Here is a 26402-nt window from a genome sequence, read left to right as displayed (position 1 = left end):
TGCCCCCACCCGTAAACTGCCCCCCCTGTAAACTGCCCCCCCTGTAAACTGCCCCCCCCCGTAAACTGCCTCCCCCCCATAAACTGCCCCCCCCCCCTGTAAACTGCCCCCCCCCCCCCCGTAAACTACCCCCCATAAACTGACCCCCGGAAACTGCCCCCCATAACGTACCCCCCTCCCCGTAAACTACTCTCCGTACAGTAGAGGTGATCCAAAACTCGGCAGCCCATATCCTAACTTGCACCAAGTCCCGCTCACCCATCACCCCTGTGCTCGCTGACCTACATTGGCTCCCAGTTAAGCAACGCCTCGATTTCAATGTTCTCATCCTTGTTTTCAAATCCGCCCATGGCCTCACCCCTCCCCATTTCTGTAATCTCCTCCAATTCCACAACCCCCTGAGATGTCTGCGCTCCTCTAATTCTGCCCTCCTGAGCATCCCTGATTCGCTCAACCATCGGTGGCCAGGCCTTCTGTTGCCTAGGCCCCAAGCTCTGGAACGCCCTCCCTAAACCTCTCCACCTCTCTACCTCTCTTTCCTCCTTCAAGGCGCTTCTTAAAACCTGCCTCTTTGACCAAGCTTTTGGTCACCTGCCGTAATTTCTCCTTATGTGGCTCTGCGTCAAATCTTTTGACTCATAATACTGCTGTGAAGTGCCTTGGGATGTTTCACTATATTAAAGGCGCTATATCAATACAGGTTGTTATTGTATGTCGGAGGTGCCATCTTTCGGATGAGGCATTAAACCGAGGCTCCATCTGCCCTCTGAGGTCGGCATGGAAGATCCCATGGCACTATTCTGAAGAAGAGCAGTGGAGTTCTTCCCGGTGTCCTGGGCCAATATTTAACTCTCAACCAAAATCACTTTAAAATTTAAAAAATGATGATTTGGTCCTTTATGTCATTCCTGCCCGTGGGAGCTTGCTGTGCGCAGATTAGCTGCTGCGCTTCCCACATTACAACAATGACTGCACTTCAGAAGTACTTCCTTGGCTGTAAAGCGCTTTCGGACACTCTGAGGTCATGAAAGGTGCTATAGAAATGCAAGTTCTTTCAAGTCTTTCTTATGTGCGGTAGGCTTTAAGAATTGGCATTGCCGGTGCTGAGTGTTAACCAGGTGCCTGGTCACAGGAGGGACATTATTGCACAACACCCCATCCCTGGGATCTGAAGGAATGAAATGCATGCGGGGGCGGGGGGAATATGGGATGTACACATGGGATTGGTGGCTGTGTCCAAGTTCCTAATATGCGTTCCTGTCACGTGAAGATTGCATTCAGAACGCTCATTCATAAACCCCACTTCATAAATTTCGTTATCTCAGTTTGGGGCCCTACAGCTGCCCCTCAGATTGCCTGGACTTGGAGATAATGTCCAAAATTCCCACCCCCGATCAGTACTCATACACTGCTGCTTGTGGATAATGGGTACTGCATCGTGGTCGCCGGTGAATTTCCCCCCAACACTCACCGTCTAGACTCACTTGGGGTGAGTGGGCATAAGGGGGAGGTACTGGAAGGCTCCTGGGTTCCATGGATCCGTAGCCCAGCTCAACCCAGCAGGAACCAGCGTCTGATGGAGAAGAGAGATTTAGGTCACAGAACACTGGTGGATGAAAGAACTTGCATTTATGTAGTGCCTTTCATGGCCTCAGGATGTCCCAAAGCACTTTACAGCCAATGAAATACTTTCTGAACTGCAGTCATTGTTGTAATGTAAGAAACGTAGCAGCCTACTTGCACAGAGCAAGCTCCCACAGACAGCAGCAATGTGATAATGACCAGCTATACAGTTTTTTAGTGATGTTTCTCGAGGGATGTATATTAGCCAGGACACTGAGAGAACGTGCCTGGTCTTCTTTGAAATAGAGCCATGGGATCTTTTATGTCCACCTGAAAGGGCAGCTGGGGCATCGGTTTAACGTCTCCCCCGAAAGATGGCACCTCCGACAGTGCAGCACTCCCTCAGTACTGCACTGTGAAATACAGAAAAATCCAGTCGCAGTTGTGATATATTCTTTGTGACATCACAAACACACACACATGCAAGATGGCGCGATAGGAACTTGTCATGTGACCTTGTCACATGATCCTTTCATTATATACATCAGGATTCACATTACCACAGTAGTCCACTAGGTGGAGCTCTATCACAGCAGTTCCCCAAAGAACCAGTTGAAAAGCATTTGTTTTGCTTTGTGTTGATGAGGTTTTTAATAAACCCATGCACTGAAGACCTGACAACTGACATTTTCACATACGGCTGCTCCGTTCTGTTGCAGGCCCACACCAACGATCCGTTGGACCAAAGAAGGGGGAGAACTGCCGAGCCACAGGACTGATGAGATCAATTTTAAGAAGACCCTGAAAATCATTGACGTCTCGGAGGCGGATGCCGGGAAATACCGATGCACAGCAAAGAATTCTTTGGGAACCAGTACACACATCATTACAGTCACGGTCAAAGGTACGGCTCCACTTTCATGGAGGTGGGCTGCTTTGACACACACAAGTGTGCACCCTGTGCTCCAGGCACGGGAGGAACTGTAAACATTTTACAGAATCAAGAGGTTATTAGTCTGCAGAGAAAGGAACAATAGAATTGTATTTTTTCAGCATCTTCTCTCCTATCTTACAGCACTTGTTGAAGCCAATTCACTAAATATATTCAAAAAGGAGTTAGATGTAGTCCTTACTACTAGGGGGATCAAGGGATATGGCAAGAAAGCAGGAATGGGGTACTGAAGTTGCATGTTCAGCCATGAACTCATTGAATGGCGGTGCAGGCTCGAAGGGCTGAATGGCCTACTACTGCACCTTTTTTCTATGTTCCTATGTTTCAATACAGGGAATTACAGCGGTTGTTATGTTGGCAAATGTAGCTGCCATTTTACACATGATGTTGAGATGAATGACCGGCTAATTTGTTGTTGCTGGGTGGGCCGGGACCCTGGGAGATCTCCCTGATCAGTATCATGAGATCTTTAAGGTCCACCTGAACTGCAGTCTGGGTTAAACACCAAGGCCCTGATGTTCGATTAGGTGGCACGGTGGGACTTGCCGAAATAATGGGATTGGAATCCTGGGCCTAAAACAGGGTGTAGTTATGATGCTGGGGGTTTTGGGGAGGGGAGTGCGGGTGCTATGAACTGCCAGAGATACAGGACGATTTTTTAACCTCCGGATCCTACAATTCAAACGGGGCCTGTGCAAGGCCATGCTCCCTGAGGGATTGTACAGGCCCTAGCTGCTCGGAGTGTGTGTTCACCCCCTTCGCCTGACCACAGAACACAGCCAATGCATGCAACCTTCAAACAGGGCAAATCACGGCTGGGATTTTGCTCATCACGGAGGGTCCAGTGCGGCCAGTGTCGGAGACAGGTTACAACCCGGCTGCTGGCTCCATCCCGCTCTGGAAAATGATTTTACATTGATGGGGCTCGTTAAGCCCGCCCAGCGTGTTTCCCAGTCCAATTAGAGGAAGCGGGTCTGATGATGTCATTCATGACACGTCATCAGCCGGTTGCCTTAAAGGGACCGTGGCCAACTTTCTTTTAACATTTGTGCTGTCAGTGTTCTACAGCATTGAGGTGCACGGCTGCACCCAGGTTCTCCCATGACACCCTCCATATGGACGGGGTCACAGCATGCAGGGAGGTCCTCAGCTGTTCACAAATAGGTGGAGGATGATAAATCTCGGCTCGCACCTCTGACAGTGCAGCTCTCCCTCAGTACCACACTGAAGAGTCGTGCCTTGATTGTGTGCTCAGGTCTCTGGAGCGGGACTTGAACCACGACTTTGAGACCTGGGGGACAGTGCTACCGGCTGAGCCAAGCAGAATGAGATAACCTAATATAACTGGAGAGAACATCAAACTTAATGGTGTTAAGCTATAAATAGGGCTCTGGGCTTTTTTCTCCAGAGTGCTGCTTTTCGCCACAGAATCCCTCAGGCTTCATTAAGTCAAGAGGCTCAAATGATTTGAATAGAAGTGTTACACCTAGAATCCTTGCAGCTGAAAAATATAAATCCCTGCCTATTAACTGAGCGATACCTCCTTACCCTAGTGCTTGTTCGAACTAGATATGGAGGTTGCTTAAATGCTTTTTAAGGTGAGGGAAGATTGGGCAGAAGTAACATTTCTCACAAGAGTAAATTCACTAATCCCACGCTCCCAGTGGTCTGTCCCACTCTAATGGAGCACTGGGTGGAGAGAGACTCCAACACGGTAACCCTGATTCACCTGAACCTTTCAACGTGTCTTCCCACTGGGAGCATTGAGGACCTTTTGTGCCTTCAGTGAGATTGGTCCCCGCAAGCCTTCAACGTCGGTTCATCACACCATCTGCCTCTCCCATAACAAAAAAGGAACAAAACATTTTTTTTAAATTTGTTCTGGGCTGTGGGCGTCACTGGCAAGGCCGGCATTTATTGCCCATCCCTAATTGCCCTTGAGAAGGTGGTGGTGAGCCACCTTCTTGAACCGCTACAGTCCGTGTAGTGAAGGTGCTCCCACAGTGCTGTTAGGGAGGGAGTTCCAGGATTTTGACCCAGCGACGATGAAGGAACAGCGATATATTTCCAAGTCAGGATGGTGTGTGACTTGGAGGGGAACTTGCAGGTGATGGTATTCCCATGCGCCTGTGGCCCTTGTCCATCTAAATGGTGGTCGCAGGTTTGGGAGGTGCTGCCGAAGAAGCCTTGGTGAGTTGCTGCAGAGCATCTTGTAGATGGTACACACTGCAGCCACGGTGCACCGGTGGTGGAGGGAGTGAATGCTTAAGGGAGCCAATCAAGCGGGCTGCTTTGTCCTGGATGGTGTCGAGCTTCTTGAGTGTTGTTGGAGATGCACTCATCCAGGCAAGTGGTGAGTATTCCATCACACTCCTGACTTGTGCCTTGTAGATGATGGAAAGGCTTTGGAAAATTTAGGAACGGGAGTAGGCCATTCAACCCCTGGAGCCTGTTCCACCATTCAGTTAGACCGTGGGTGATCTGAATGAGATCACGGCCGGCAGCGACATTTAGCAGTTGGCCGTGCGGTGTAATTGCAGGCGGGTTGGAGGTTGGCCCGGAGACCGCTGACTTTGTGTTTTGGTATTTGCAGCGGCACCATACTGGATCAGCGAGCCCAAGAACCTGGTGCTGGCCCCTGGGGAAGATGGGACACTGATCTGCAGAGCCAACGGCAACCCCAAGCCTGCTATCCAATGGATGGTCAACGGTTCCCCCATCGAAAGTGAGTGCGGAGACAATAAGAATTTGGCTCCTTGATACGCCGGTGTTTGCAGAGCGATGTGATGAGGACAGAACTGTGCAGTTTTACGTGTCTTTTCCGCGCTCTGAATGCAGTTGGGTTCCGAAATCTCGGATAGGAAACACTGTTTTTTTGTGTTTGACAGGTGCCCCCAGTGACATCAGCAGGGAACTAATGGTTGACACCATCAGCTTCACAAAAGTCCAGGTCTCTACCAGCGCTGTTTACCAGTGCAACGCCTCAAATGAGCACGGATACTTGCTGGCAAATGCATTTGTCAATGTACTCGGTGAGTTTTGCTGTGCCTGTGAGTTTACTAGCTGATGTTGACAGCCTGGGATCGGGGCTGCTGCGGTGGCCAGACCTCCGGTGATACCGTGTCGTACGCTTCGCGTGGGGCGAGTAGGTGAGGGACTGGAATGTCATGTGTCAGCGGCTGTGGAAGGCCTACTGGCCACCTTTAAAAGCGCTGTCGGCAGAGCCAATTCCCTTGGGACACATGGACGGACCCCTTTCAAGAATCGGCAGTTGGAGGCCAAGCAAATGGAGGAACATCCAGGAGGCAAATACTGCGATATATTCTCACTACATCACGAGCAAACACTCTCTACAAGATGGCTCTTACACAGAACACTGTCATCATGTGACTTTGCCGCATGACCCTTTTGTTGTATTTACATCAGTAGTTGCATTTCATCAGTAGTCCACCAGGGGGAGCAGGAGTCCACTAGGGGGAGCTCGATTACAAATACCACTTGTTAAAATCTGGCCACCCTTTCAGTGCCCATCTGGATGGCAACACCAGGCACTCCAGTAGCATTCTGAGGCATTGTCTCCATTTGAAGGAAGGTTGTGGCCTTGGTGAGCCCGGTGCCTACACTCTTCCTGGCTGTATTGTCCATTCCTGAACCCATTGGATGCAGAGTAGGCCTCAAGCCTCAAACCTGCACAGGTGCTTTTCACTGCTTGGTCACCTTCTCTGAATTGAAGCTGAGAGACAAACCATTTGGACAATTAGAATTCTTTTAGGATTGACCTACATACACATCGCACTAAGTTTTGGAACACTGTATTTTGCAGCTGTTTTCTTTTTGTTCCTTACAAGTTTTTAGCTGAACGATGTTAGTGCTGGGAAATGGAACGTGAGTTGCCCAGTGTGTACAGCAGCGAGTTCCAGGTCAGGCGTGGTAACGTAGAGTGCAGAGTAAAGGTACTGTCCTCCTGCAGTGTGTCTGTCTCAACCTCAGAACCACGACGGCGCCAGCCAACAGAAATATTCATCCAAAGTGCTTCCTTTAAAGCTTCTTAGCACCTCGTTCGGGAAGAGAGGAAGTTTGAACTTTGGCCTCTTCCCCTCACCCCTTTTCCTGTGTAAGTGGCGTGACCCTCCATTATGACTGTGGCCTTCACAATGAGCATCATGTTGGTCTAGTCCTCACAATCAGGGAGTGTCGAGCTTTGACACAGAGATTTGAGACTGTTGAATTGGGAGATGGCAGTTTTCGGAATGGGGCAAGGAGTACAATGGTACAGATGAGGTAAATCCAGAGGATCCTTTGGAGGTAAGCCGGAGAATAGAGCCCATGCAGCTTGGGATGATACTGGTGTCAAAGAGGAACTTTGTTGGGCAGCGCTCAACACTTTAAATGACCTTCCGAGTCGGGCAAGGGAAGGGAAGCCACGAAATGAGTTCCCGAGCCGGTGAGCCAGAAGGTCTGTACGCTTTCACGACTGGATGGACTACATTGGGCCAGTTGACCTTCCCCACCTTGTGCAGCAAGGAGTCGGACATTTGTCAACCTCACGTGAGCATCATGAGGTGAAATGGAGCTTTTGCGACAATTTCTTTGCATATTTTAACATCAACTTGTTAATGTTTGGATGCTCTTCCAGATATGTAGCCTGGGTGATTGTGGAAACCTTAATTAACAAAAGAAACATTTTTAAAAGGATTTCAGTTGTGAAATGTTTTTTCTTTTGCGGCACTTTATAGCTGAGACGCCCAGAATGCTGAGCTCACCCGACCAGATTTATCAGGTTATTGCCAACAAGCCTGCGATGCTAGACTGTGCATTCTTTGGATCGCCAATACCTCGAGTTCAATGGTAAGGAGACCGTCAGCCTTCTATTTGCATTGCACTACAGGTACATCTATAATCTAGCTGATCACTGTAAAGTCTGGTAAATTGGTAATGTTCCTTTAATGTTCGGGGATCATTGAATCCTGTTCAGCTGCAGCATTGTTAATCTCCAGGCTTTGCTTAAATACATAGCCAATGAGAACTGAGTAAAATTAACTGTACAAGGATCCAGCTAAAAAGATAATACAAGATCCAACATCCACAACTTCTGTGTAGTTTTGTTATTAATGTGTCTTTGTAAGAGATGCACATACATACAAGGATCACTCTGTCCCAGCACAAGTGATTCTTGAGACTTTTACTTGCTTGAAGATTATTCAGCATGGTCACGTCACACGTCACACACCGCACGTCATACGTCACACGTCACACGGTCATACAGTCACACGTCACACACCACACGTCACGTCACATGTCACACGTCACACACTGCACGGTCACACCGCACGTCACACGGTCACACCGCACGTCACACGTCACATGGTCACACGTCACACACCGCACGTCACACTTCACACACCGCACGTCACACATCACATGTCACACACCGCATGGTCATACCGCAGGTCACACGTCACACACCGCAGGGTCACATACCTCAAGGTCACATCACACGGTCACACACTGAACGGTCACACACCGCACGGTCACACCGCACGTCACACGGTCACACCGCACGTCACACGTCACATGGTCACACGTCACACACCGCACGTCACACTTCACACACCGCACGTCACACATCACATGTCACACGTCACACACCGCATGGTCACACGTCACACACCACATGGTCATACCGCAGGTCACACGTCACACACCGCAGGGTCACATACCTCAAGGTCACATCACACGGTCACACACTGAACGGTCACACACCGCACGGTCTCTCACTGCACGGTCTCTCACTGCACGGTCTCTCATTGCACGGTCACACATCACACACCGCAGGGTCACACACCGCAGGGTCACACACCGCACGTCACACACCACCGTCACACACCGTACATCTCACACCGCATGTCACACACAGCACAGGCACACACCAAACGGTCACACCCCGCACGGTCACACAACGAAAGGTCACACCACACTTCACACGTCATACATCACAAATCAAACACTGCAAGTCACACACCGCACGTCACACACTGCACAGTCACACCACACGGGCACACACTGAACGGTCACACACCGCACATCATACACCGCACGGTCACACACCGCACGGTCACACCACACTTCACATGTCATACATCACACAACACACACCGCAAGTCACACACCACCATCACACCCTGCAAGGTCACACCCCGCATGGTCACACCGCATGCTCACAAACCGCCGTCACACACCGCACGGTGACACACCGCACGGTGACACACCGCACGGTGACACACTGCCGTCACACACCGAACGGTCACACCACACTTCACACGTCAAACATCACACACTGCACTTCACACACCCCCTGGTCACACACCGCACGTCACACAATCCACGTTACACACCGCACGGTCTCACACCGAAAGGTCACACCACACGGGAACATACCACACGGGAACACACCGAGCGGTCACACACCGCACATCACACCCCGTACGGTCACACCCCGTACGGTCACACCCCGCTCGGTCACACACCGCACGGTCACACACCGCACGGTCACATCCCGTACGGTCACACCCCGTACGGTCACACACCGCTCGGTCACACACCGCTCGGTCACACACCTCACAGTCACACCCAGTACGATCACACAGCGCACGGTCACACAGCGCACGGTCACACAGCGCACCGGTCACAGACCGTTCGGTCACACACCGCTCGATCACACACCGAACAGTGACACACCGCACATCACACACCACACGGTCACACACAGGACGGTCACACACCGAAAGGTCACACCACACTTCACACGTCATACATCACACAACGCCGTCACACACCGCACGTCACACACCGCACATCACGCACGGCCAGTCACACACCGCACGATCACACAACGCACGGTCACACACAGCACGTCACATACCGCACGGTCACACACAGGACAGTCACACACCGCACATCACACACCGAATTGTCACACACCGCACGGTCACACACCGCACGGTCACACACCACATGGGAACACACCGAACGATCACACACCGCACATCACACACCGCATGGTCACACACCGCACGTCACACACCGAAAGGTCACACCAAACTTCACACGTCACACATCACACATCACACACCGCAAGTCACACACCGCACGTCACACACTGCAAGTCACACACCGCACAGTCACACACCGCACGGTCACACCACATGGGAACACACCAAACGGTCACACACCGCACATCACACACCGAACAGTCACACACCGAACGGTCATGCCACACTTCACACATCACACACTACACGGTCACACCCAGTACGGTCACACAGCGCACGGTCACACAGCGCATGGTCACACAGCACACGGTCACACAGCACACGGTCACACAGCACACCGGTCACATACCGCTCGGTCACACACCACTCGGTCACACACCGAACGGTGACACACCGCACATCACACACCACACGGTCACACACTGTATATCACACACCGAACGGTGACACACTGCATATCACACACCACACGGTCACACACCGCACGTCACACACCGCATGTCACAGTGCACGCTCACACACCGCCGTCACACACCGTACGTTGACACACCGCATGGTGACACACCGGACGGTCACACACCGGACGGTCACACACCGGACGGTCACACACCGCACGGTCACACACCGCACGGTCACACACCACACGGTCACACACCGAAAGGTCATACCACACTTCACACGTCATACATCACACATCACACACTGCAAGTCACACCCCGCACGATCACACCCCGCACGATCACACCCCGCACGGTCACACACCGAACGGTCACACCACACTTCACACGTCATACATCACACACCGCATGTCACACCGTGCACGGTCACACACCGCACGGTCAAGTACCGCACAGTCACACACCGCATGGTCACACCACACTTCGCACGTCATACATCACATATCGCCAGCATGCACCGCCGTCACACACCGCACGTCACACACCGCACGTCACACACTGCACGTCACACACTGCACGTCACACACCGCACGTCACACACCGAACAGTCACACACCGCATGTCACACACCGCACGGTCACACACCGCCGTCACACACCACACGGTCACACAGTGCATGGTCAGACCGCGCATGATCAGATAGCGCCGTCACACACCGCACGGTCACGTACTGCACAGTCACATACCGCATGGTCACACCACACTTCACACATCATACATCACACACCGCCATCACGCACCGCCGTCACACACCGCACGTCACACACCGCACGTCACACACCGCACGTCACACACCGCACGTCACACACCACACATCACACACTGCACGTCACACACTGCACGTCACACACCGAACGGTCACACACCGCACGTCACACACCGAAAGCCACACACCGCACGATTACACACTGCACGTCACACACCGCACGGTCACACTGCACATCACACACCGAACGCTCACACACTGCATGGTCAGACCGCGCATGATCAGACAGCGCCGTCACACACCGCACGGTCACGTACTGCACAGTCACATACCGCATGGTCACACCACACTTCACACACTGCACGTCACACACCGCACGTCACACACCGCACGTCACACACCGCACGTCACACACCGCACGTCACACACCGCACGTCACACACCGCACGTCACACACTGCACGGTCACACACCGCACGTCACACACCGAAAGCCACACACCGCACGATTACACACTGCACGTCACACACCGAAAGCCACACACCGCACGATTACACACCGCACGTCACACACCGCACGGTCACACCGCAAGTCACACGCCGCACAGTCACACACCGCAAGTCACACACCGCATGGTCACACCACACGGGAACACACCGAACGATCACACACCGCACATCACACACCGAACGGTCACGCCACACTTCACACATCACACACCACACGGTCACACCCAGTACGGTCACACACCACACGGTCACACCCAGTACGGTCACATAGTGCACGGTCACACAGCGCACGGTCACACAGCACACGGTCACACAGCGTACCGGTCACATACTGCTTAGTCACACACCACTCGGTCACACACCGAACGGTGACACACCGCACATCACACACCACACGGTCACACACCGTACATCACACACCGCTCGGTCACACACCGCACGGTGACACACCGCACGGTCACACACCTCACAGTCACACCCAGTACGGTCACACAGCGCACGGTCACACAGCGCACGGTCAGACAGCGCACCGGTCACTGACCGTTCGGTCACACACCGCTCGATCACACACCGAACGGTGACACACCGCACATCACACACCACACGGTCACACACAGGACGGTCACACACCGAAAGGTCACACCACACTTCACACGTCATACATCACACAACGCCGTCACACACCGCACGTCACACACCGCACGTCACACACCGAACGGTCACACACCGCATGTCACACACCGAACGGTCACACACCGGATGTCACACACCGCACGGTCACACCGCACATCACACACCGAACGGTCACACACCGCATGTCACACACCGAACGGTCACACACCGGATGTCACACACCGCACGGTCACACACCGCCGTCACACACCACACGGTCACACAGTGCATGGTCAGACCGCGCATGATCAGACAGCGCCGTCACACACCGCACGGTCACGTACTGCACAGTCACATACCGCATGGTCACACCACACTTCACACATCATACATCACACACCGCCATCACGCACCGCCGTCACGCACCGCACGTCACGCACCGCACATCACACACTGCACGTCACACACCGAACGGTCACACACCGCACGTCACACACCGAAAGCCACACACCGCACGATTACACACTGCACGTCACACACCGCACGGTCACACCGCACGGTCACACCGCACATCACACACCGAACGCTCACACACTGCATGGTCACACACCGCAGGGTCACATACCGCCGTCACACACCGCACGGTCACACACCGCCATCACACACCACACGGTCACACAGTGCATGGTCAGACCGCGCATGATCAGACAGCGCCGTCACACACCGCACGGTCACGTACTGCACAGTCACATACCGCATGGTTACACCACACTTCACACATCATACATCACACACCGCCATCACACACCGCCGTCACACACTGCACGTCACACACCGCACATCACACACCGAAAGCCACACACCGCACGATTACACACTGCACGTCACACACCGCACGGTCACACCGCACATCACACACTGCACGTCACACACCGAAAGCCACACACCGCACGATTACACACTGCACATCACACACCGCACGGTCACACCGCACATCACACACCGAACGCTCACACACTGCATGGTCACACACCGCCGTCACACACCGCACGATCACGTGCCACACAGTCACACACCGCACGGTCACACCACACTTCACACGTCATACATCACGCACCGCCATCACGCACCGCACGTCACACACCGCAAGTCACACACCGCAAGTCACACACCGCAAGTCACACACCGCACGTCACACACCGCACGTCACACACCGCACGTCACACACCGCCAGTCACACACCGCACGATTACACACTGCACGTCACACACTGCACGTCACACACTGCACGTCACACACCGCACGGTCACACACCGCACGGTCACACCGCAAGTCACACGCCGCACAGTCACACACCGCAAGTCACACACCACACGGTCACACCACACGGGAACACACCGAACGATCACACACCGCACATCACACACCGAACGGTCACACACCGAACGGTCACGCCACACTTCACACATCACACACCACACGGTCACACCCAGTACGGTCACACAGCGCACGGTCACACAGCGCATGGTCACACAGCACACGGTCACACAGCGCACCGGTCACATACTGCTTAGTCACACACCACTCGGTCACACACCGAACGGTGACACACCGCACATCACACACCACACGGTCACACACCATACATCACACACCGAACGGTGACACACCGCACATCACACACCACACGGTCACACACCGTACATCACACACCGAACGGTGACACACTGCACATCACACACCACACGGTCACACACCGCACGTCACACACCGCATGTCACAGTGCACGCTCACACACCGCCGTCACACACCGTACGTTGACACACCGCATGGTAACACACCACACGGTCACACACCGCCGTCACGCACCACACGGCCAAGTACTGCACAGTCACACACCGCATGGTCACACCACACTTCACACGTCATACATCACGCACCGCCATCACGCACCGCATGGTCACACCACACTTCACACGTCATACATCACGCACCGCCATCACGCACCGCCGTCACACACTGCACGTCACACACTGCACGTCGCACACCGAACGGTCACACACCGCACGTCACACACCGCACGTCACACACCGGATGTCTCACACCGCACGGTCAAACCACGCACGGTCACACACCACACGGTCACACAGTGCATGGTCAGACAGCGCATGATCAGACAGCGCCGTCACACCCCGCACGGTCACATACTGCACAGTCACATACCGCATGGTCACACCACATTTCACACGTCACACACCGCACGTCACATACTGCACGTCACACACCGCACGGTCACACATCACGCGGTCACACATCACGCGGTCACACCACACTTCACACACCACACATCGCACGTCACACACCGCATGATTACACATCGCATGGTCACACACCGCACGGTCACACACCGCACGGTCATACCACACTTCACACGTCATACATCACACACCGCACATCACACACCGCACATCACACACCGCACGTCACACACCGCCGTCACACACTGCACATCACACAATGCACATTACACACCGCACGGTCACACACAGGACGGTCACACACTGCACGGTCACACCACACGGTCACACACCGAACGGTCACACCACACTTCACACGTCATACATCACACATCACACATCACACCCCGCACGGTCACACCCCGCACGGTGACACACCGCACATCACACACCGCACGTCACAGTGCACACTCACACACCGCCGTCACACACTGCATGGTGACACACCGCATGGTGACACACTGCATGGTGACACACCTCTGTCACACACCGCACGGTCACACACCACACAGTCACACAGTGCACGGTCACACACCCTATCACACACTGCACGGTCACACACCACACAGTCACACCGTGCATGGTCACACACCGCCATCACACACCACACGGTCACACACCACATGGTCACACACCGAATGGTCGCACACCGCACAGTCACACACCGCACGGTCACACCCCGCACGGTCACACCGTGCACGGTCACACACTGCCGTCACACACTACACGGTCACACACCACACGGTCACACACCACATGGTCACGCACCGCTATCACACACCGCATGATCACACACTGCATGGTCACACCACACTTCACACATCGCACGGTCACACATCGCACTGTCACACACCACATGGTCTCACACATACAGTAACTGCACACACTGTCACACATGCACACTTCACCACACATGAAATAAAAAGTTAAATGCTTACCTTTTTTTTAAAATGTTGACAGGTTGTACCTGTGTATCTGAGAGTTGCACTCACAGATTTTTACCAACAACAGAAGTTCACTTGTGTCAGATTCAGAGGTGTGGAGCTCTCCTGACAGCGATGAGGTTAATGCACTGGCTGGTATGGTGTTGAACCATCATGACTGGAAGGACCCCAGTTCAGACCTCAGTTCTGAGCTAACTTGTATCACTGGAGTCTCTGTCTGCGGTGTTGCATTTGAACCTGTTGTCCCTGAGCTAGGGAGGGGGAGAAGAATCACCAAGGGTGTCCTCTCCTGGTGGTAGTACAATGATATCTGCTAGAAAGTGCACGATGTGGCCAGACTGGGATCGGCAACAATACCATCTACAGTGGAATAGGCAGGTGTGACTTGCTGTCTAAGTTGACACATGAAGGAAGGCACTTGGGCAACGAACTGTGTAACAGCAGTCCCAGCAACCACTGCCTTGAAAAAGTTGAAAGCTGTGAGAAAAAGTGCTTCAGTTTGGAGAAGCTATGGTTGACAACAGTGACCACACTTCAAAAGTACTTCATTGGCTGTAAAGCGCTTTGAGACGTCCAGTGGTCGTGAAAGGTGCTATATAAATCCAAGTCTTTCTTTCTTTTGAAGTATCTGTTTTCTTTTTATTTATTATTTTTCTGTTGGCAGCAGTTTTCTGGCAGGTGTTCGTTGTCCCTGTGCTGCCTCTTTGAATGAGCTATCCAATTCATCCCACTGCTCTGTCCTTTCCCCAAAACCCTGAAAATATTACCCCTTTTCGCGTTTCAAAGTTATTATTGAATCTGCTTCCACCACCCTTTCAGGCAATGCATTCCAGATCGTAACAGCTCGCTTTCTCCTCATCTTGATTATCTGCGTCCTCTGGTTACTGACCCTTCGGCCACAGGAACCACTTTCTCCTTATTTACTCCACCAAAACCCCTCATGTTAAATCTCCCCTTAGTCTTCTCTGCTCTAAAGAGAACAACCCCAGCTTCTCCAGTCTCTCCACGTAACTGGAGCCCCTCATTCCTGGCACCATTTTAGTAAATCTCTTCTGCACCCTCTCTAAGGCACGCTTCCTAAAGTGTGGTGCCCAGAATTGGACACAATATGCGGACCAACCTGTGATTTATAAAGGTTTCCCATAACTTCCTTGCATTGTACTCCATGTCTCTGTTTGTAAAGCCTAGGATCCTGAATGTTTTTTTTAAACAATTGTCTTCTTAACTTGCTCTGCCACCTTCAAAGATTTATGTACGTACACACCCAGGTCACTCTGTTCCTGCACCTCGTTTAAAATTGTGCCATTTAGTTTATATTGTCTCTCCTCATTCTCCCTACCAAAATGCAGCACCAAAATGTTATGGCTGCAATCCTATTCGTGGCCTGAAGATGGCAAACAGTGCTATCACTAAACGTCTGTACACCAGTGATCTAAAATGTGGGTTCAGTGGAATTCTACAATGTGGTTTGAGCTTGGGTTTAAGGGAATCCAAGAACTTCCAGTTTCTGTTCAATTTTGAAGAAGCTGAGGGGGAATGTCGATAGTTCAGTCTTTTTTAAAAATTGAGAAATCTCAGCGAAGAGCTCGGGTGCATTGTGCAGAACACAATGGAAGGGAAGGAAAAAGGTCAGGTAGGTCCAAGAGTGAGCATGAATGGTTAAGTGTCGCATTAAAAACCCTTTGGATTGCACGAGGAAAGGAAGAGTGGAGGGAAAATTGAGGCAGTTTTATTTTTAATTACAGGCAACTCTCGATTATCCGGGTCCCTCGGGGATTGGGCTATGCCGGGTAAACGATTTCTCCGTTAGAGCGAGTTTCCATTATAAAGTTAAAACTTCAATGAATAACTACTGTGCAGTCAGCTACAAACAGTAACAAGGCAGTTAAGTACGGACATTGCCAGCATGCATGCAGGTGGCCTCGAGGAGGAGATGCCTTCCCGGGTCAAAAGGACTCCGACGTCACCGGCGGCCGTGAGAGACAGCGGCTGCAGCAGTGCGCACACACGGAATTTTAAATGCCGTTACAACGGTTTCCTGTTGCATCCGTGTGCGGATAATCAAGAGTCGCAAGTATTGTTAAACCTCGAAGAAAGACAATGCCGAGTTTAGGAAGATTAGGGCAGACGGTGAGGTAATTCGATGAAGTCGGAATTGTTTGAAGCCAAGTCGGAGTTTAAAAGCCTGCAGATTGCAGGATGACAGGATGACTGGAAGGGTGATGGAAGTAATGAATTCCATAGATCTACTGTCCTGGAAAGAATGAATCCGAGTACCAGATGAATTTGATGATCTCAACGTCGTGTGACTGCAGTGAGGACGAGGAGGTGCCTCAGTTGGTGTATGTGGAGCCGAGTACGAAGTTACAGATCAGAAGTGCTCTTCGTGTGAGGAAGGTGCCTCACAGGGATTGATGCTAGGAAGACAAAACATAGGATGCTGAGTAGGATGGGAAACATGGATTAAAGGGTCCCAGGCAGGATCAATAGGAAAGGTTTTGAGGTTTTTTAAAGTAGGGAGAGAAATTGACAACGAATCCCAAATGTCAGGACTGGTAGTGGCCGAACCAGCGGTGGATCATCACGAGTGGTCAGTGGAAAGCCTCATGTTGGGAAGAGTGTGTGGGATATAAGGGAGGAGGTGATCACTGAGGTAGGGCAAGGTGAGGCCACGGAGAACTTTGAAAATGAGGAGGAGGAGTTTGGGGGAGAGTTGATGGAGGTGGTCAAAATTATGAATTGCTTTAACAGAGTAGATGGGAAGGAGCTTTCTGCTGAAAGCAGGCTCGATAACCAGGCGACAGATTTATGGTCAATGGCCAAAGAACTGGAGGGGACAGGAGGAGAATTTCTCCTACGCAGCGAGTTGTTGTGATCTGAAAGTGTGGTGGAAGCAGATTCAGTATTGACTTTCAAAATGGAATTGGATCTCTATTTGAAAAGAAAACCACTTGCAGGGCTGTGGGGAAAGAGCAGGGGAGTGGGACTAATCAGATTGCTCGTTCAAAGAGCCGGCACTGGCCCAATGGGCCGAATGGCCTCCTTCTGCGCTGTACAATTCTGTGATTCTAACCTGCTGGGGGAAACGAGAGAGCAAAGTTCAGAGGAGCGCTGGCGAGGTGACAAACTGGAGGGCGATTCGAAAAGTTAGGATGTAAAGAGAGGAAGTGGTTAGAGGCGAGCAGTGAGGGGCAAAATATGTGTTACATAAGAACACAAGAAATAGGAGCAGGAGTAGGCCATATGGCCCTTCAAGCCTGCTTGACCATTCAATAAGATCATGGCTGATCTGATCTTGGTCTCAACTTCACTTCTCTGTCCGCTCCCCATAACCCTTGACTCCCCTGTAGTTCAAAAATCTGTCTATTTCCACCTTAAATATATTCAATGACCCAGCCTCCACAGCTCTCTCGGGTAGAGAATTACAAAGATTCCCGACCCTCTGAGAGAAGAAATTCCTCTTCATTTCCGTTTTAAATGTGTAACCCCTTATTCTGAAACTATGCCCCCTAGTTCTAGATTGCCCACAAGGGGAAACATCGTCTCAGCATCTACCCTGTCAAGCCCCCTCAGCATCCTATATGTTTCAATAAGATCACCTCTCATTCTTCTAAACTCCAGTGAGTATAGGCCCAACCTGCTCAACCTTTCTTCATAAGTCAACCCCTTCATTTCAGGAATCAACCTCGTGAACCTTCTTTGAACTGCCTTGTCGCACAAATGGCAATTTTGCTAATCGTGTGACTAATAGTTGCCTGCGACAGTTCTTGAGTTAAATATGGCAGTACCGTTAATGTTTGTTTAATACAGAAAAAGTACAAGACTCACTACTTATACTCTATAGTTACCCAATACGTCCCCGGGTGATCAATCCGGTCCTGACACTGTTCTTTCAAGGGTCTCTCCCCTGGTACCTACGTCTGCTGAGTGTGGCTCCTAAGTTCTCGCTCTGGACTGTCCGAACTTGTCTATCTTTATACCCTTTTTTCTCTCAGTTAACCATGTGTGTTGCTATTAATTGCCTGCTTGTTTTTACAAGAAGTACAGAGACTTTAATCTGCATATTGATTGGGCTAACCAAACTGGTAGTAATGCGTTGGAGGAGGATTTCCTGGAGTGTATTAGGGATGGTTTTCTCGACCAACGTGTCAAAGAACCAATTAGAGAGCTGGCCATCCTAGACTGGGTGATGTGTAATGAGAAGGGACTAATTAGCAATCTGGTTGTGCGAAGCCCTTTGGGGAAGAGTGACCATAATATGGTAGAATTCTTTATTAAGATGGAGAGTGACACAGTTAATTCGGAAACTAGGGTTCTGAACTTAAGGAAAGGTAACTTCGATGGTATGAGGCGTGAATTGGCTAGAATAGACTGGCCAAGGATACTTAAGCAATGGCAAACATTTAACGATCACATGGATGAACTTCAGCAATTGTACATCCCTGTCTGGAGTAAAAATAAAACGGGGAAGATGGCTCACCCGTGGCTAACAAGAGAAATTGTGTTAAAACCAAGGAAGAGGCATATAAATTGGCTAGAAAAAGTAACAAACCTGAGGACTGGGAGAAATTTAGAATTCAACAGAGGAGGACTAAGGGTTTAATTAAGAGGGGAAAAATAGATTACGAGAGGAAGCTTGCAGGGAACATAAAAACTGACTGCAAAAGCTTCTATAAATATGTAAAGAGAAAAAGATTAGTGAAGACAAATGTAGGTCCCTTGCAGTCGGATTCAGGTGAATTTATAATGGGGAACAAAGAAATGGCAGACAAATTGAACAAATACTTTGGTTCTGTCTTCACGAAGGAAGACACAAATAACCTTCCGAATGTACTAGGGGACAGTGGGTCGAGTGAGAAGGAGGAACTGAGGGATATCCTTATTAGGCGGGAAATTGTGTTAGGGAAATTGATGGGATTGAAGGCCGATAAATCCCCGGGGCCTGATAGTCTGCATCCCAGAGTATTTAAGGAAGTGGCCCTAGAAATAATGGATGCATTGGTGATCATTTTCCAACAGTGTATCGACTCTCGATCAGTTCCTATGGACTGGAGGGTAGCTAATGTAACACCACTTTTTAAAAAAGGAGGGAGAGAGAAAACGAGTAATTATAGACCGGTTAACCTGACATCAGTAGTGGGAAAAATGTTGGAATCAATCATTAATGATGAAATAGCAGTGCATTTGGAAAGCAGTGACAGGATTGGTCCAAGTCAGCATGGATTTATGAAAGGGAAATCAGGCTTGACAAATCTTCTGAAATTTTTTGAGGATGTAACTAGCAGAGTGGACAAGGGAGATCCAGTGGATATGGTGTATTTGAACTTTCAAAAGGCTTTTGACAAGGTCCCGCAGAGATTGGTGTCCAAAGTCAAAGCGCATGGTATTGGGGGTAATGTACTGACGTGGATAGAGAACTGGTTGGCAGACAGGAAGCAGAGAGTCGGGATAAATGGGTCCTTTTCAGAATGGCAGCCAATGACTAGTGGAGTGCATCATTGCTCAGTGCTGGGACCCCAGCTCTTTACAATATGCATTAACGATTTAGATGAAGGAATTGAGTGTAATATCTCCAAGTTTGCAGATGACACTAAACTGGGTGGCGGTGTGAGCTGTGAGGGGGATGCTAAGAGGCTGCAGGGTGACTTGGACAGGTTAGGTGAGTGGGCAAATGCATGGCAGATGCAGTATAACGTGGATAAATGTAAGTTTATCCATTTTAAGGGCAAAACACGAAGGCAGAATATTATCTGAATGGCGGCAGATTAGGAAAAGGGGAGGTGCAATGAGACCTGGGTGTCATGGTTCATCAGTCATTGAAGGTTGGCATGCAGGTACAACAGGCGGTGAAGAAGACAAATGGTATGTTGGCCTTCATAGTTAGGGGATTTGAGTATAGGACCAGGAAGGTCTTACTGCAGTTGTACAGGGCCTTAGTGAGGCCTCACCTGGAATATTGTGTTCAGTTTTGGTCTCCTAATCTGAGGAAGGACGTTTTTGCTATTGAGAGAGTGCAACGAAGGTTTACCAGACTAATTCCCGGGATGGCTGGACTGTCATATGAGGAGAGACTGGATCAACTCGGCCTTTATTCACTGGAGTTTAGAAGGATGAGAAGGGATCTCATAGAAACGTATAAGATTCTGATGGGACTGGACAGGTTAGATGTGAGAAGAATGTTCCCGATGTTGGGGAGGTCCAGAACCAGGGGACATAGTCTTAGGATAAAAGGTAGGCCATTTAGGACTGAGATGAGGAGAAACTTCTTCACTCAGAGAATTGTTAACCTGTGGAATTCCCTGCCGCAGAGAGTTGTTGATGCCAGTTCATTGGATATATTCAAGAGGGAGTTAGATATGGCCCTTACTGCTAAAGGGATCAAGGGGTATGGAGAGAAAGCAGGAAAGGGGTACTGAGGGAATGATCAGCCATGATCTTATTGAATGGAGGTGCAAGCTCGAACGGCCGAATGGCCTACTCCTGCACTAATTTTCTATGTTTCTATGTTTCTATTCTGCTGTTATCACAACCTGTCTCTTGCCTCCAAGAGTTATTGCCAAGTCTCTTTTACCGTGTGTAAACCTTATCTTGATCAATTAAGTCTTTTCATCCTTTCCCATCACCCCCTGCTGTTTCCCATAGCTGGTTCTATTATGGTAACTCCCTCCTGTCCGTTGGCCTTCAGTCTGCTATTCCTACACCTGATCTTTTGTTCAATCATTAGCAATTGCTAGAATTCTGTTAATTGGCCTTCAGTATTTGCACACGTTTTCTTACCCAGGGTGACTCCTTTGAATTTGGCTTTATTATCCTGCAGCTTTACAACTTTACCCACTTCCCTTATCTCCTTCATCCTGAGGTCAATGCCTGCTTGTTTTTTGTGCAAGAGAGTTTATTGGTTTTAGACCCCAGGTCTGAACTAACTTCTTAATTCTTTCTGATATTTGAGGAGCAAAATGTGTGTTACATAAGAACACAAGAAATAGGAGCAGGAGTAGGCCATTTGGACCCTCGAGCCTGCTCCGCCATTCAATAAGATCATGGCTGACCTGATCTTGGCCTTATCTCCATTTTCCCCGCCCGCTCCCCATAACTTCCCTGTAGTTCAAAAATCTGTCTTTCTCCGCCTTAAATATATTCAATGACCCAGCCTCCATAGCTCTCTGGGGTAGAGAATTCCAAAGATTCACGACTCTCTGAGAGAAGAAATTCCTTTTCATTTCTGTTTTAAATGTGTGACCCCCTTATTCTGAAACTATGCCCCCTACTTCTAGATTCCCCTACGAGGGGAAACATCCTCTCTGCTTCTACCCTGTCAAGCCCCCTCAGAATCCTATACATTTCAAAAAGATCACCTCTCATTCTTCTAAACTCCAATGAGTACAGGCCCAACCTGCTCAACCTTTCTTCCTAAGTCTTTACCCTTCATCTCAGGAATCAACCTCGTGAACCTTCTTTGAGCTGCCTCCAATGAAAGTTTATTCCTCCTTAAATAAAGAGACCAAGACTGTTGCCAGTGAAGTTACTGTGAATTTGCTCAATCCCAGGTTCAAGGACGACCAAGGCAGTGTCCTTCACGGCGATTCTTATGTTTTCCATGACAACGGCACTTTGGAAATTGCCTTCTCACAGAAGAACGATAGTGGCACTTACACCTGTATAGCAACCAATACCATTGGCGTCATCCAAAACCAAGCCTTTCTGCAGGTCAAAGGTGAGCTCCTTTTTGTCGTCACATTGGCCTAGAAATCCCGCTCGGATCGGCTAAATAAGGGAAAAAAGATGCGCACTTACCAAAACCTGCTGCGCCCACGAGAGATCCCAGTCCTGAGGCCTCCACTGACTGCGCGTCAGAACGCGTGCACGTCAGGATATGTGCAGGGCTGGAGTTGCAGTCACATGGCTGTGGGCAGCCAATCAGGTAAAGTATGTTCTCATTCATAATAATGGGAACTCCGTTAAGTTGGAGTTCCCATTATTATGATTGAGAAATCCCCCCCAAACACCCAAAACACTAATAAAATAATAGAAAAAATACACCACATATTTAACATTAATTTAATTTAAAGTTATTTATGTCATAAAAAATAGATTTTTTCCCGATTTAAAAAAAAAAAAAGATTTTTAAATTATAATTTAAAATAAACTGACCATAGTGGGAAGGGTTTTTTAACAATAAAATGTGTTTTAAAAATGTTATTTTATTATGTTTTTGTGTGTTTTAAAACTCTTACGCCTGTAACAGTAGGCTATGTGCCTGCTTTTATCAGGCGCAAGAGTTTTCAGGACATCCGCTGGGCAAGATATGGGTAAATACCGCAATCTTGCCCTGGCAAACGTCCTGGCTGCCGAGATACGGAGGATTTGTCAGAAAGGTGACAGATCGGAAAAGCCGTTTTTCAGCGCGTGCATATTGTGCGCCGAAAACCGGCATTTGCGATGCCTTCCCGGGTCCGTATACACTCCGTACAGACCCGGGGAGGCTGGGATTTCTGGGCCAATATATTTTCAAGAAACCTTTATTTGTTTATTTTATGTTGACCATCATGAACATGTTGAATTTCCAGATCCGACGACCATCATTAAACAGCCGCATTATCAGTCTGTGCAGACGTTTGGCACGGCCGTGTTCGAGTGCAAGGTGAAGCACGACCCAACGCTCTCTCCAACAATTATATGGCTGAAGAATAACGAGGAGCTGCCCGACGATAGCAGGTACTATCGATTTCTAGCAGCAAAAACAAGACTGTTATTGGGGCCTTTATTGGCCCTGAAATTGCGGTCGAAGGCTTCCCGTGGGCACAAAAATATTTACCAATGTACCTGGTGGTCCCGGAGGAACGAACACTTGCGCTACGAGGCCTCCACGTGCAGCTCAGCGTATAGGCCTGCGTATTCCAGGAGCGTATGGACATCCTGGGATCGCATGGGCCTGGACCAACCAATGAAAATGGCGTATCCCCAATCACAGTAATGGGGAGTTGGGATCATCATTTCTATGAATGGGGATACTCCCAAAACACAAACATTTTAAAGAAATAAGAAAAACACTTCATATATTTAAAATGAATTGAAATTGAATTTAATTAAATGTTTTGGACAAAAATGTATTTTTTTGAAATTTAAAAAAAAGTGCTTTAATGGGGTAAAAATAAACATACCTTAATGGACTGGATTTTCAATAAAAAAATTGTTGATAACATTTAATTTTTCTATATTTTAAAACTCTTATGCTGGTAAAAGCCGGCCTTACGTCAGCTTTTACTAGGTGTAAGAGTTTGAAGGACATTCGCTGGGCAAGAGTTGGGCAAATAGCCCAAATCTCCTGCACGCTGAGAATTGGTATTTGCGAGGCCTCTACGGATGCGTGTGCACATCGTACACGCCTGTAGGGACTGCGATTTTTGGTCCATTGTGTTTTCATATCTGACCTGCTCTTCCTGCCATTCCCCACTAGAGAGCGCAAGCGCCAGTGTCTGATTTATTGAGCTTTGTTGTCCAATAGAATTTGCTGACTAGCCACAGGTGCGGGTGGTAGAAAGTGCCTTCCATACGCTCACACAACACATGTAAATGTACTGCACATTCATATATTTACTTAACACGTATTTACCACCATTCAGTAACCAAGGAAACAAAGCCGCAAAACATTTTGGGGTGCAATCTGAGTAATTTGAGACAAGACCTCTGGTTCCCAAAGCTCTCCACCACTTGGGGGGTTTCCTCACCTTATCCCTGGGTCTGTTGTCGACGCAATCATGGAGATTGGGGGGTAGAGGGAGTGGGGGGGAGGGGTTGGGTGTAGCAGGAGTGGGGGGAGGGGTTGGGATAGAGGGAGTGGGGGGGGAGGGGTTGGGGGAGGAGTTGGGTGTAGCAGGAGTGGGGGGAGGGGTTGGGTGTAGCAGGAGTGGGGGGAGGGGTTGGGATAGAGGGAGTGGGGGGGAGGGGTTGGGGGTAGAGGGAGTGGGGGGGGAGGGGTTGGTGGGGAGGGGTTGGGCGTGGGGGGAGGGGTTGGGTGTAGCAGGAGTGGGGGGAGGGGTTGGGGTAGAGGGAGTGGGGGGGAGAGGTTAGGGGTAGAGGGAGTGGGGGGGAGGGGTTGGGTGTAGCAGGAGTGGGGGGAGGGGTTGGGTGTAGCAGGAGTGGGGGGAGGGGTTGGGGTAGAGGGAGTGGGGGGGAGGAGTTGGGGTTAGATGGAGTGGGGGGGAGGGGTTGGAGTTAGACAGAGTGGGGGGGAGGGGTTGGGGTTAGAGGGTGTGGAGGGGGAGTTGGGGGGTAGAGGGTGTGGGAGGCTGGGGGTTTTTTGGGGGGGGGTCTTGGAATTTTGATAAGCGTGAAGAAGCACTTTAAAGGTTGGAATGTCTGGGTGAAAGGAAACACCAGTCCTGAAAAGGAATCTAATTCAGACAGCACCTACAGCAGCAAGGACGTTAATTGTGAAGGACTTTAACCCTCAAAACCTGCAAATGACTGCAGAAAAATAGCTTCCCAAACCTGCATCCAGCCTTCCCAGGCTGCAGCTGACAATCCCTTAACTGGAAGCTCAAAATGGCTGCTTCTGCCACCCGTGATTGGTGGTTTGGAGTAGGAACTATGGGTAGTCCAGGATGCAGAGATAAAAATAGGATGGCGGGTTCGGGGTGGTGGGGGGGGGAGGGGTTGTGTGGCGGGGAGGGAGGGGTGGAAGGGGGCAGAGAAGGGGGGCGATGTAGGTTTATCAACTGATCCCAATTATCGAATCCCGATGAGGCTTCAGATGGTCTCCGGCAGGACCACCGGTTGCTGGGATCAAGGCCCGCCCGTAAATCAGAACGGGTCCGATGCCCCCTCATATTGCGATCCCGCTACCCCCTGGCTTTCGACGCAAATGGGGCAGCAGGGACAGGAAAAATCTCTTTCCTCTTCCTCCCACAATTCCTCCGAATTGGAAATGAGCACTAAGTTGAAGAAAATGCTGGAAACCTGAAACAAAACCAGAAACGGCTGGAGGCAGTATCTGTGGTGAGAGCAGGCAAGTTAATAACGAAACCATGGTCCCAATTTCAGGCACCAGGCATCCGGCGATGTCTTGACTATTCTTGACGTATCTGAGGAAGACCAAGGTTCCTACACGTGCGTGGTGAACACGACCTTGGACACTAACTCTGCAACGGCTGATCTTACTGTCCTAGGTAAGGTGCCTTTTCTTTTTTGGTTCTCTTTTCCCCTCTTGTGTCTTTAGACCGCGAATAGCCTGTGGTTCAAAAAGATGGGAGTTCACAGTACTTCGCATTGTTGATAAATATCTTGTCTTATTTCACTGCCCTTGCCTGG

The 26402-nt window shown here is 50.2% G+C and overlaps 1 protein-coding gene across 13 annotated transcripts in view; it reads left to right on the top strand.

The window, feature by feature from the left end:
• nrcama (neuronal cell adhesion molecule a) overlaps positions 1–26402 on the top strand; it is a 403020-nt gene that overhangs the window by 289273 nt on the left and 87345 nt on the right. For all 13 annotated transcript variants that reach the window (XM_070900654.1, XM_070900650.1, XM_070900653.1 and 10 more), the window contains 7 exons: positions 2283–2467; positions 5109–5240; positions 5404–5547; positions 7252–7363; positions 22640–22806; positions 23660–23807; positions 26136–26260. In XM_070900654.1, the coding sequence (XP_070756755.1) occupies positions 2283–2467; positions 5109–5240; positions 5404–5547; positions 7252–7363; positions 22640–22806; positions 23660–23807; positions 26136–26260 (1013 nt within the window). The remainder of the gene's footprint in view (positions 1–2282; positions 2468–5108; positions 5241–5403; positions 5548–7251; positions 7364–22639; positions 22807–23659; positions 23808–26135; positions 26261–26402) is intronic.

Source organism: Pristiophorus japonicus, chromosome 15 (genome assembly GCF_044704955.1).
Source record: "Pristiophorus japonicus isolate sPriJap1 chromosome 15, sPriJap1.hap1, whole genome shotgun sequence".
In the NCBI taxonomy this organism is placed as follows: Eukaryota; Metazoa; Chordata; class Chondrichthyes; family Pristiophoridae; genus Pristiophorus; species Pristiophorus japonicus.
This window is presented reverse-complemented; position numbering and strand designations above follow the sequence as displayed.